The sequence below is a fragment of the Drosophila albomicans genome, chromosome 3 (assembly GCF_009650485.2).
Source record: "Drosophila albomicans strain 15112-1751.03 chromosome 3, ASM965048v2, whole genome shotgun sequence".
NCBI classification, from domain to species: Eukaryota; Metazoa; Arthropoda; class Insecta; order Diptera; family Drosophilidae; genus Drosophila; species Drosophila albomicans.
In genome coordinates, this window is record NC_047629.2 from 29,313,335 (window position 1) to 29,327,100 (window position 13,766).

At 40.1% G+C, this 13,766-nt stretch overlaps 1 protein-coding gene across 3 annotated transcripts in view; it reads left to right on the top strand.

The window, feature by feature from the left end:
- Window positions 1-7,645, top strand: part of LOC117571690 (transcription factor SPT20 homolog) — a 144,741-nt gene extending 137,096 nt beyond the window's left edge. Inside the window, exons 2-4 of one of the 3 annotated variants that reach the window (XM_034253978.2) lie at window positions 1,926-2,657; window positions 2,718-3,816; window positions 5,349-7,645. In XM_034253978.2, coding sequence (XP_034109869.1) covers window positions 2,582-2,657; window positions 2,718-3,816; window positions 5,349-7,578 — 3,405 coding nt within the window. In that variant the 5' untranslated portion in view covers window positions 1,926-2,581 and the 3' untranslated portion in view covers window positions 7,579-7,645. Of the gene's footprint in view, window positions 1-1,925; window positions 2,658-2,717; window positions 3,817-5,201; window positions 5,275-5,348 lie in introns of those variants that run through there. The other 2 variants (XM_034253980.2, XM_052005853.1) reach the window with 2 other exon arrangements.
- The last annotated feature ends 6,121 nt before the right edge of the window (window positions 7,646-13,766 follow it).

Sequence of the window (13,766 nt, forward strand, 5' to 3'; positions counted from 1 at the left end):
GCACAGCGAACAACCAAGAGATGTATGAAAATTGCTGCCTAAATGGCCACGATCAGCAATCAGTTGAGCAGTTGATCAGTTGATCAGCGATCAGCAAATCACTGATCACTACTCAGCGATCACTTTCTTCTGGTGCACAAACCTGCTCGCTATTGGTGACAAGTGTCCCAATGTCCGTGTTCTCTGTGTTTGGATGCCTCTCTGGTTGACCGACTGTTGACCTAGCTGAAAGCAATTATCATCTTGAGATCATCGGTGCCAGTGAGCGATTCAAGTGCCTGTCCAAGTTCAAACTCTAGTTATAAGTGACGCCCTAAAGGCAAGGCAGCAATGGCAACAACGATGCTCAGTCTAGGCATCGGCCAGGGGACGACCCTGTTTAAGTTTATAAAAACTCATTATAATGTCTTATAAATGCACTTGTATCAAGTGGGATTTCTTGATTGCCGTAGCTGTTGCTGTAGCTGTGGCTGTAGCCTTAGCTCTGCTCTTCTCTGCGCTGTGATCCGTTTTCTTGCTCTGCTCTTGGCCTTTTGCTTGTGTCTTTGCAGCTGCCTCATCTCTTTGCACTCCCTCACCCCCGCATCCTCCACCTCCCTTCTCCTTCTCCCTATCTCCTTCACATCGTTGCAACTGCAACTTGGCTCGAAGACTGGGGCTCCCATGCTCCTCTCGGCGTCATCGTCGACTTAGACACATAGTTCGCTCAAGATCATAACATGACCTTTTGACTGGCAGTGATTTCTACGCCCACGCGTATAAACCAGACCCAACAACAACAACAGCAACAACAACAACAATAAGAGTCGCCTCTTCGCTTAACTTTTGCTTTGGCTTTTTGTGGTTTATGTATGTTTATGGAAAATGGGTTATGAGATATTTCTTCCTTTTATCTTTTGGCCATTTCTATTTGACCATGGGAAATAAATTTCTGAGTCAGTTTTGTACTCTTTTCTAGTTGTTGTTTTTTCATTCGTTGTCTTGCCTTTTTGTAGGTTGCTCCCTCTTAATCGAGTTGCATTCCTATAGCTTTTGTATATCTACGAAGGACGTTTCGCATTTTACACCTACGCTTATTGCAACTCCACAACAACAACGAAAAAAGGGGGCTAAACTTCAGTCCAACTTTTGTTCTACTTGATGATGTTTGAGAGGGGCAAGATGGGGTTGACTTGTTGCTGCTACGCTTCAACAGAGACAAATTTGCATAACTAACGAATATAGCATTTTGTTGAAAGATACAGTAGCTAACAAAATGCGGGTTAGTTTATTTAAATAAAAACCTATTAAAAATGAATTTTCTATAAAATTTATTGAAGTTCTTGCAAACAAAATGGATAATATAAATTTAAAAGTTTTTTTTGTTTTCTTTTATTAAAATTTAGAGACAGCTCATAAAGTTGCTTTTAAATGGTAATATTCTAAATATTTGTAGTATACTCAAAATGTGACTTCATTTAAATGTACTTATCAAAGAATTTCACTTTGTTTAAATTTGAATGCACTTGCTAAGAGCAATTTTTAAATCGACATTCTCATAAAAAAATTATAAAATAATGATCATTTTATAATTCAATTAATTGTAGCTAATTTCACACAAACTTCTTTGACAATCTGGCATATTTTCTATTCTATTGTATGCTTTAAGTGTAATAGTGTTTTGATATACCAAGAATAAGAATAATATAGTGTTCTTTAGCTATTCTTCAAAATGGGTAGCGAGTATCTCAAAGTCTAGCACACTAGCTTTCTCACTCTTTATACTTGCACATTCTCAATTAATATTTATTTTTGTAACTTATTTATATAAATTTTATAAATTTTCTTAAAATACACAGTAATACTATAATTAATTATTTTTTAACAATTTTGTTATTCTTAACGCCTAATTGATATTCACTTTACTGCACTTTTTGTTCATCAAGCAAAAACCTGCTGTTTTACGACTTTAATAAGTGATTAAGCAGAATGTTCAATGTTCACAATTCTGTTCATATTGACAACCAAATTGCCGTGTTGAACACTGTAATCAATAGGAGCAAATAACTGGCCAATGCTCGAATATGGTTTTAATTTATGCAAATGCCTATTTGCATGGCCCAAAGAGAGACTATTTTTGGGCTAGCCGAACCCCTTTAGTTTGGGCGAGCACAGACAATAGTTAAAAAACAATTGGCAAGTGGCACGCGAATCGTTGTCTTCCGCCTCCTCCTTCCTCTCACCAAAGCAATTGCCACCCAACTGATAGCATTAACCCAGTGCGCGTGGAGTGCAAGGACTTTGGCCCCATGCGGCGGTGCTCAGTCCCCCAATTGTTTCATTGAGGAAGTTATTTGTTTACACGTGTTTTGGTTGCCAGGACAACGTGCCAGGTGCCAGGACATTCCAATGCAAAAGTCAGAAGCAAAACCGAATCGAATGTGGCGAGTTTGAAGGAATTTCATAGACTCTCTGTCTTACATTCAGTTTGGAGTTTTCAATTCAGTAGTTGCCTTAGCCTTGCGACGTGGTGGTGGAGCTTCAACGGAGCTTCTTGTTTTCTTGTGACGTCAACTCGTGGTGCAATGAACCGAGTGTAGACATGATTACGGGGCCGGAAGCAAGACAAACGCACAGGTTGTTGGACTTGAAGAAGCAGCAATGGGCTAAGGAACGAGGTGAGTGGACATCAATCCTCTGACCGCTGACCACTCCCTAAAGTCTCTTCCGCTCTTTAGAGGAAATCGCGCGCATGGATCAAATGTATCATCAGCATACTTCGTCCACATCGCACCACAAAATCGAACGCACCTCCATACGCACCTACTACTCGAATTTGGATCTCAGCCAGAGTTCCTCGACATCGAATCAAACCTCCAGCCACGCCTCCCGCCCACAGCCGCCACAAGCAATGCAGCTGCTGGTGCGTCAACCTCAAGCCGGAGCACTCACTCCCAGCTATCGTCAGATGCAGCGACAGCGCAGTGAGGATTACATGAATCAGCTGGAGCGCTACATCGATGACTTCGATGGCGAACTGGACGTGGCTGGTGATGCGGATTTCGAGGATGATGAGCTGCTCTATCGACGCCAGCGACGTGGCAGCTATGCGCCTGGCATGTCGGCCAGACAGTTGCCTCTTCAAGCACCTGGACGCTATGTGGAGCTGGTGCCCACTTCGCTGCAGACTGCCAAGGGACGCATGCAACATCCGGGTGTGCAACAGCAGCAGCAGAGATTACGGAGTCCCAGTTTACCAACCTTGAGGCAGCGGGATTATGCGGGCAGACAACAGCAGCAGCAGCAGCTGCAGCAGCAAAAGGCGGCCAATCAACTTGGCAACGTGAAGGGAGCAAACATTGATCCTGGCAACGGCAACGGGAATGGCAATCGATTAAACAACAACAATCCGGGCAATGGGAATCCCAATCAGGCCTCGGTTGTCGGTTGCCAGGAAGAGGACACTTCTGGCTATCTCAGCGATACGCCCAAGAACACGCACACTCCAGACATTTGGTATAACGACGCCGCCAGCCAAAATGGGAGCATTAGTGGCATGGGCAGCGCCAGCCAGGCGGACGAGAGTCTCCTCAGCGCTGCCATCGCTGGGCGCCGTCTTCGACGATCGATACAGGGTGCTGCCACGCCCACGCCCACCCTCACGCCTAGCTGTGGGCCACAGCAGGCGTTGCAGGGCATGTTGCAAGCGCCCGCTCAGGCGCAGACTGGCAAGTGCAAACAGGCATTGAACCATGCATATGCCATTAAGGGACGACGTGTGCCAGGGCAGGGTCACGTCTACGAACCCCTCGCTGCCGACGGCTACCTCGCCGACGGGTGAGTTGACCAACTTTCGAATGTGTCAAGTGCCAACACTTGCGCGATAACATATCTAACTGTTGCCCTTAACAATTCACTGTTAGCACAATTGATTAGTTGCCGCGTGTGCTTACATTTTACAAGTCAATTTTGATTAGACTACATTCGTGATACATTTATTTTTCTGTTGAGCATTTGTATATTAATTAATTAATAGTTAATTAAGTAATTTATCTATTTGTTATTGTATTTAGTTATTTTCACATTTTTATTTATTAAATTCATTAATAATCATTTTGCAATTCATCTATTTCTTTATGTATTTATTCATTTTTAAAGGTATTATTTATTTATTTATTTATAGTGTAGAAAATATGTATATTTTTTTATACTGAATTTATATATTTTTGTATTAATTAATTTTTATAGATTATTTTTATTATTAGTTCTGCTTTATTAGAACCTTCTGGAAATAATCATTTAAGTTTTTATCTCTCTATTAATTATTAAGTCAAAACCCAAGTAAACTTGCGCTTAACTGATTATTGGTTTCTAATAGAAACTTTCTATTAAGTATTCAATTTACAAGTTTTCATAACATATAATTTTTTATTTTTACTCTGCTGCATTTCAATAAATACTTATATTTAGCATAGCAATGTTTATTAGCATTTTGTGAAAATGTGTGAACTCATAAACCGAACTCTATAAAATAATTATTATTTATTGTGAAAACTCGCTATATTTAACATTAGGCATTTTACTATGCTTGTTGATATTAATTATTTTTTCATCGCTTAGTATTCAATAGCATTCAATATCTAATAAGTTATGCGTTTACTTTCATCATTATTACTTTTTGCTCTTTGCTGTAGACCAAAGTTTAATATTTTCGCTAAATTTTCAAACCTTTTTTAAGTTTATAGCATCTTCACATTTTTAACTTTATGTTAAGAAATCAGCTGCCTTACTTAGTAACATAAACTATAAATTTATATTTTACAATCTGATTTCTCGATGTTGTTTAAATATTACAAATTGCAGGTCTTTGAACTTTAACAAGCATACATAAAAATATATTTATTGTGTAAACATAAAATTATATTTGGTATTCATAATTTAACCAAATATTTTCTTCAAAGAAGACAAATATTTTGCAAATGCTTATCCAATTTTTATCTTTAAATATGTTTTAAAGAACAATATTGAATTATTTTATTCCGTTAATACTACAGAAATCTACTGAACAATTAGCTAATACTCTTTTCGTATAAATTTATGTCTTTTAATTATAGCCAAGCAATTTTATTACTCTGTATTTTGTTCGCACCTAAACTTTCATACTACATATATTTATTTATAGATTTGAATGAAAGTTTTTTGTTTCCTTAACAACTTTCGCGTTTTTTGTTGTCTATAATAAATGTCAAACTGTTTCTCAGCAATTGTTATTAAGCTTTAATCGTAATTGATTGGGTAAATATTTGTTTGTTCTAAATATAAACATAGTAAAACTTTAATTGTGTATTGATCGATTGCTGTTGTTACAGTTGCTGTTATCTGGCGGCGCCGCCAAGTTCATCGAACATGAGTCTCAGCCGGGATGTGTCCACGTCGAACACGTATCAGGTGCACATCAGCAACACCTCGGAGCACGGCGACTTCTATGTCCACGAGCAGCACGAGAGAGAGCGCGCCCGCTGGGCCAACTACAATGCACAGCAGCAGCAGCAACAACATTCACAGCAGCAGCATCAACAGCAGCAGGTGGGAATGCCTCCGGCTGGCTGGTTGAGTCGTGGCATGCACGATCTGAAGGACAGCGAGGATGATGTGCAGTCGGTGCAATCCTCATCGACTTATTTACGTGGTCAGAATGCTCCACTCGATGCCCAGACGCTTGCCGAGCGCATGGACAAGCGTCGCAAGGCGGCTGAGTATCACAATGCCATCAAGAAGCAGCTGCACGAACGGGAGCTGATACGGAAGTGGGAGCTGGAGCGGCATCGCCAGGAGGAACAACTGGAGGAGCAACGTATGCGTCGCCAGAAGCAGCTGGAGCAGGAACGTCTGGAGTACGAGCGTCGGCAGCTGCAGGAGCGAGAGGAGGTACAGAAGAAGAAGCAGATGGTCATGCTGGATGCCATAGCAAAGGCCGAGGTGGCGGCCAAAATCGAGAAACAAAAGAAACGCCTCAAACGTGTGCCACCGCTGGAGCAGGGACAAAGTTTAGAGCAGGCTGATAAGCCGGAGTTGCTGCAAGTGCTCTCCGTGGAGGAGGTGGAGGAAATAGAGGAGGAAGTAGGAGAGAGCGAGGAGCCAGACTGTTCACACACGCCACGAGCAGCACCGCCGCCACAGCCAGCAGCAGCAGCAACCGCAACAACAGCAGCACCAACAGCAGCAGCAGCGGCTCCTTCAGTTGTCACCGAGGAGAAAGTGTTGATTGGCACTCCGATTAATCTGCGACGCACCATCACCAAGCCCATCAAGCAGCCAGCAACTGAAGCAAGTACTGAAGAGAAGGAGAATCTGGCACTGTTGATGCAGCCTGCCACATTGATACCGCTGCCCGTGACCAGCGACATCTTTGGCCTGCAGAATGCGATTGGCAATCTGCAGATTGCCACCTACTTCATGCAACAGCCACAGGCACCGATGAAGCCGCCATCCACGGGAGCAGCTCACATGGAGCAGAGCTACTCCAAAGCGACGATGACACAGCGCACAGATACCTCCATCTGCACGGAGGATGGCTACCAGGCGGAGAAGGAGGAGGAGGACGAGGAGCCACTGCACACGGCGCGTTCAGCTCTGCAGACTGCCAGCGGATGCTTCTCGCCCGACTCACTTGAAGTAGACATAGCGCCAGTGGTCGCGGAGCAGAACAAACTGGCACTGATGCCACTCAAGACACCGCTGCAAACAACAGCCACTGGAGTTGGTGGCTGCTCCTCGGCAAGCAGGCAGCGAAGTGGCAGTCAAACGGATGTGGAGACACAAACGGAGTTGCCGCTGAACTGTGATCTCTGTCTGTTCCACGACAACTTCTATAAGGTGTTGCTGAAGCGTGAGGTGTCCACGACGACCACAACACAAACCTCGAAGACGCAGACGCAGCCGGCCAAGGAGTCAACGGCGGAAAAGGATCACGAGACGACGACCACAACAACAACGACTACGACAACAACTTTTAAGGCAAAAAGTAAGGACAAGGAGAAGGAGAAGAACAAGCGGAATCTGGGCAAAGAGAAGGATGCCAACAAGATGGATGATCGACCCAAGTGGGGCGTCAATCGACCTGTTGTCCAGTATGTCAAGGCCAGCGATCGCGATCCCTTCTGTCTGCGCAAGAAGAAGAATCACGTGGCCATTGCAAAGCCGCCACGCTCTCAGTCCATGGACTCACGCCTGGATACGGTTGTTGTGCTGCCTGAGGATCAGTTGGGTCATGGCGACACTATCATCACAGGCGGCCAGCACGAAGAGGAGGAAGAGGGTTTCCTACTAAAGGCACGCAACGTTTGCACCGAAATATTACCGATTAAAACGGATGAGAAGGGTCGCATCTTCCTCAACTTTAGGGAGGCGAGCGCCATCATGAACGAAGACGAGATCAAGGACAAGCTGCGGCAGAAGTACTTCAACTTCGGCCGCATCCTGCCCAGACGCAGCTGGGCATCGGCCACGCAGCATGGTCTGCCTTACAGTGTGACCGCAGCCACAGCAACTGCTCCGCCAGCCACAATTGCAACTGTCGGCGATCTGGCGGATGATTGAAACTATCTCTGCAAACTAAACTAAACACAAACTAACCAACTCTCATGTGCACAGACCAACAACTAATAGCAAGACTAAGTTCTACTTTGTAAAATTATATTCTCGTAATATTAATAAAGTTTTTAAATAGATTTGCAAAAAAAAATAGAGATGATTATTTATCATTCGATTCCATGGAGGGAAAAGTAAGTGTCATTAAAAGAAAAATAATATGAAATCAATTGAAAATAATTTAATTTCATCCAGAACGGAAAGAAAGGAAAATTGCATATTATAAACTATTAATTTCGAGAGTTTATAAAGCATTATAAACAGCATTTCCAGAAAAATATATTCAGATAATGAAAATTATTGGTTCGGTTGATCATCAAAGGTGATTCGACTTTGAAGAAATCGTTTTCTTTGTGGGTCAAATTAAAAACTAAATTAATAAAACCATCTAAGGAAGTGTTTACTAAATGTAAACTCATTTTGACTGTAGTTGAAATGCAACACAAACTCTAATATTAAAATGCATAAAAAATTGCTTAGTTAGTTATTTCTTTAAAACTTAAGAGACAATTCGTAACTTTGCTGCCTTGTAGATTCTACTTCACAAAGAACATTTTCATTTGAATTTCCTTGACTGTCAAACATTTCTCAAATCAAATCATCAACAGAATTATTAGTTAGGAATTAAAATGATTGATTATATTTTAGAACATAAAATCGAGTTCAACTAGCTATATTTTACTTTATTGAGGATTTCCACAGTTCCTTGAAAATTATTGTGTTATGTTCTTTGAGTTACATTTTCATTTGAATTTCCTTGACTGTCAAACATTTCTCTACCACAAATCATCAACAGAATTATTGGTTAGGAATATATTAAAATCATTGATTTTATTTTAGAACATAAAATCGAGTTCAACTAACTTTTTTTTATTTTCTTGAGGATTCTCACAGTTCCTCAAAAATGATTGTGCAGTAATTTTTGCAGCACCTTGTCGAATCAATTACCAAGGCAATTTCAAGTTCAAGGCGAGCCGGAGCTTTTCCCAAGGAAATTCGAGAGCTTTTGTTGGTGTTGTCATATGTAGTTGTAGTTGTTGCTGTGGTTGTTGCAATTGGTTTTGTTTCTGTGGGCAGCTTAGCAACGTCTATTAGCAACAATGTTGCCATGTTAATGCTGAAAGCTACAAATCACAAAGATGTTGCCTTATTGTTCATGGTGAGTTAGCTCCTGCCTCCTGCCGCCTGCTCTCCCCTCCTCATCGAATGTCCAGGCAATCGCAATACCAATCCCACTATAGTTGGAGCTGAAACTGAAGCTGAAGCTGGAGCTGTTCGTGTTACACTTTCACAGAACTCAAAATGTCGTATTTCACGCAGTTTTACGAGCGTTCGCGTAAATTTATGCGAAAAATCGTAAATAATACGTCGAAGTCCATAGTCTATGGACCATATAGGGTACCATATATGGTAGGTAGATACATATATAACCAAATTGAATGCTGCTGTGGGGCGTAACTCTGCCAGCCCGACCAGAGTTACCAAGTGGGCGCTGCATATTTCTGTTAATTAACGCACTTTGTGCGTTGTGTAACTATGAGATACTTTTTTTGCAGCTCTGTTGCTGACTTGGTCTTAACTTTAAGGCCTCGAGCCGCAGTCTTGTTAACAATTGTCTGTCCGACTGTTAAGCGAAAAACAGTCTTATAACAAAGCAACTGTTCAAGAATTAATAGCATGTGCTTGTGTAAGTTCTCTACACTCTGCGAAAAATCTTGCAAGAACATTCTACACTAATATGGGAGTATATAAATGATTTTATTATGTATGAAATCTACACTTTACAAAATAAATGTAAGTTTAAAGCAGATATGTAAAATAAACCTTTATCAAATGTATAGAATTCAGCAACCATTAGCTTCAAAAGTAGAAATATAAAATATCTTAAAACTAGTCCTAAAAATGATTTCAAATGCATTTAATATAAATATTAGAAAAAATGTAAAACTAATTTTGGTTATTCGTATACAAAGGTATATTTTATATGAATATTTTAGCACCAATTTTTTATTTGTACAATAAATATAGCAATAACCTATTTTGCGTATTTAGGTTATTCTTTAAATAAAAGTAATGATATGATAATATAAATAGAAAGTTATCTTTTGTTTGTGGTATTTTTATATTATTATTCACTATATATAATAAAATGTTTGAAGTCATTGCAAGCATTTTCCTTACTAATTTATTGAACAATCTTGAGAGTCAATAATCTCAGACTTGTTATAAAACATATGAGGTAAAAATTAACATTTATTAAATTTTGAATTCCCTAAAGTCGATGGCCTTAGTTGCTAGCACTTTCCTCTTTTAGTTATTATATTATTATGTATAATAATTAACATGTAAATAAATAAATAATAATTCCCTAAGCTTCTAAAAGCACTTTAAGCATTCTAGGTAAGATTTTCTTTTAGTGTACTTTGCCGAAATGGAACCAAGGTGTTGCTAACGAAACAAGTTCAATGCCTCAATGCCTCGAACCCTATTAAAATCGACCTTAGCTGCATTTTGGCTCATTCCTATGCCTTTTTGGCCAAACAAAGCCCAAGATAATAGACTTGAAAAAAAAGTTCTCATTCGTGTTCTAGTTTCGGTGGCAATTGCATGTTGCAAGTTGTAAAGTTGCCACTGATTCCGAGTCAGAGCCAGAGCCAAAGCTAGAAGCAGAGTCAGAGGCCTCGCCTAGTCCAATGTCACAAATAAATGGAAGTGTGTGTGATTGTATGGCAATTGTTTGTTTTGGACTTCTAGTTTTAGGTAGCCTTGAAAACGTATGCCAAAATCAAAACACCTTTTGACTCTATGTGATTAATGAATACACTCGTGCTGCGTTCGAGTAGCATTAGAAATTCATAAGCATCGAGACGAGAAGAGACCTAACTTATAAGGTTTCTAACCCGTTCTACAAACTGCACTCGACATTAGGCATTCGACATTTTCAGAAACATTTTGTCTCCTTTCGGTCGACTGAACCACAATGAGAGTGACAGGCCGAACCCAAAACAATGGCATAATTAATGACAATGCGGTGACATAATCAATAGAATGAGAACGAGAACGAGTGCGAGCACCTCGATTACTTCTGAAGTGGTCGATCTGCGAAATGGGAAACCCAAGAAAACTGCCTAATTTAAGTGTTTTCTTTTTTTTTTTTTTTGCATGATTAATGATTAATCCAAAGATGATCGCTGCACGGTAGTTCAAGTAGCTGCACATTTTGCCAACTGTTTTCTAATTGTTTAGTTCAAGAAATTTTTTGCAGTTGTTTTGACAACATGCAGCCTTCCTCGAGACTGTTGCGATCTGTTACTCATTTGTCATTTTGAAAGGATCCAACGACAGCTGTCAGGCAACTGAAAACTCTAAAACTGAAAACACTGAAAAACTCTCTGGCATTTTTCTCTATTGTTTTAATATGCAGACTGCATATCTAGCTTGATATTTTGTTTTTTTTTTTTCTTCAGTTAGTTTTCTTTCTCTCGTCGACGTTGTTTTTGTAGTTTTTTGATGGCCTCAGCCCACCTAGCGCAGTTCCCGAGCGGAAATCACATACGACACAACATAAAGCATAAAATGCATGCACCGATCAATGAATGTCCATAAATTTTGTAACTTTGTTATTGGTTTTTTTTTTTTTGGTTTTGGTTATGCTATGCTCTTATGGTTTATGGGTAATTTATGAATGTCTCGCTTATCATGTGAGCTGAATAATTCAAATTGCATTTTATGAGTTTTCCTCTTCATTTTATAATCTTTATATTGCATTTAATCAATCAATTTGTAACATGCTCGTCTGGCTATTGACCTCCACAAGGAAGTACAGCAAAAAAAAAACTTGGACTTATTTTTATATCTTCTTTCTGTATTACATCTGCAGAGATTGCAGCTGTTCGTTATGGGCACACTTGATTAATTCCATAAAAGGATTAGAAGTGTCAGCCGCTATTAGATAACTTCCGTAAATAATCTAGATATCCCACCAATGAAGACATCAGTTCAGTTCATTTCAGTTGAGTTCAGGCGTGTCAAATGCTGAGCAGGAAATTGACATTTATCACAGGCCACATACGCTCCATAGAATATCGCTTGAGTTCTATTCTCTATTCTCTCTCGCTCGGTTTTTTATTCGCGCACACGTCGTTGGCATTGTCCTGCGACAATATCCTGTTCCCGTTTCAATTGCCCTCCCCTAGCTGGCTGGCTGACTGCGATTCGAGCCAGTCGTCATCATTATCATAATTAATGTGACTTAATCAAGAATAATGTACGGCAAGTTTTGTTGCTCTAATCAAGTTGTTAGCTATGAAGAAAAAGGCAAAACGAAATAAGAATAAGAATACTTTTCGACTACAACCCTTTGAGAATGCGGTCAACCGCATTTGAATTGTCTAAGGATCAACTTGAATCCCTTGGGGTTGAAGGTCAGAATCAAATCTATTTGCATATCGCTATAAAAACAATGAAATGTCCTGCAAAAAGATTTATGTAGCAAAACGGCTATAAAATTGCTTTTAAAAAATTGAAAAACCAAAAAAGTAGTTTATGACTTTGAGAATATTTCGCCCAAGGGAGTTCAGCAATATCCTGCTGGCTCTCAGCTCCTGTTTTGCTATCTTCAGGCTGCTGTCTCCTAGCTCCTGTCTGTTGTCTCATGCCTTCTGCTCATTATGCGCACATTGTTGTGGTCGCAGTTGACATTCGCATGAAACGAGGCGAGTGTGTGTGTTTTGTGTGTGTGCGATCTTTATCAGATTGCTTTGTTGTATAGCATATCTGAGTACCAGGAACTAGAGAGACATCATCCGTATTATTTGCCCACAACTACTGTGTGAGTTCTATTCTCTTTTTTTTGTACAAAACTGATCGCACATGTTGACACATTAATGTCCTGCGTATGTGCGTGAGGCAGTTGGCTGATTCTAATCAGCGTTACTAACAGGAATCGTGTCGAACCCTCTACAATCGACTCATGCATTAATTTACAATCAGCACGATTAATACGATTGTTATGGTTGATGCGGGATCCGGGATCCGATCGGGACTAAGTTGCGCACTTCCTCGATCGATGCGTGCGATAAGCTGTCCAGAGGTGTGAAAGGACTTTGATTGAATTTCAATTGTTACCGGTAGCAACTGTACCAACAAATATGTTTCGTATCTTGGCTCCCTCTTAATTGGCGGGCGGACTCAGCTGCTCAGTTTTGAGGCATAAACAGATCATAACAATTGTTAGAGAACTGGCGTCTGGCATCGAACAGCAATTTATCATTTGAGCAACAAGACCTCAAACTGCGTCTGGCCAAAAGAAACTCCGAGAGAGACAATGCAGGACCCAGTTTCTTTTGTATTCACCTCTCACTCCTCTCTCCATTCTCTCTCGCTCGCTTCTCTCTCGCTCGCTTCTCTCTCTGACTCACAGTTATCGCTGTCATATAAACATCAGAAAAAAAGAACCTGGAAAAAATAAAACTAAAATTTTTATTTAGATGAGTTTCGTTTCCCAGCTCTCAGCCTGAGAATGTGCTCTTGACTTTTTTTTATTGGTGTCCTTATTTCCAACTGTGCCATGTTATTGATTATAAATCCAGAACATCCATATATGATGATATTCTTTCGTTTTCTTCGAGGGTTTCTTTAGGTTTTTGTGTTGTGTTTGTTACGTGTTTCCACATTTTGCCCCGGGGCGTTAATAAAAAATGAATTAGTGCATCAGGATTTCAGGTACTCTCATTCTGGCTTTGACTCTGGCTTAGCACAGATCTCAGCAATGATTTATTATCAATCGTAAATTGCCGTTGAGTAACGGCCAAATGGCTTCAAAAGAGTGTAGATTTTATAGATCGATAAAAATATACACAAAGGAGAACTAACTCCAATGGCTTCAAATGCCTTTTCCTCAAATTGCTTTCTTTGCCAGTCAAAAGTCGCTAGTTTTTCCATTCTCAAAGTTTTTTGTTGTTAGACACTTAGTTGACTTGGTCACTTAGCACAGTTTAGTCCAAATCAAAATATTGGTATTTGTTGTTATTGTTTCTGTTTTTTGTTTTATGTGTCGAAACCAAATTTTAATAATGTTAATTTGCTGCGCGTTTCATGGGAGCTGAGATTTATGGCTGCATCTCGGTTTCGCTGTA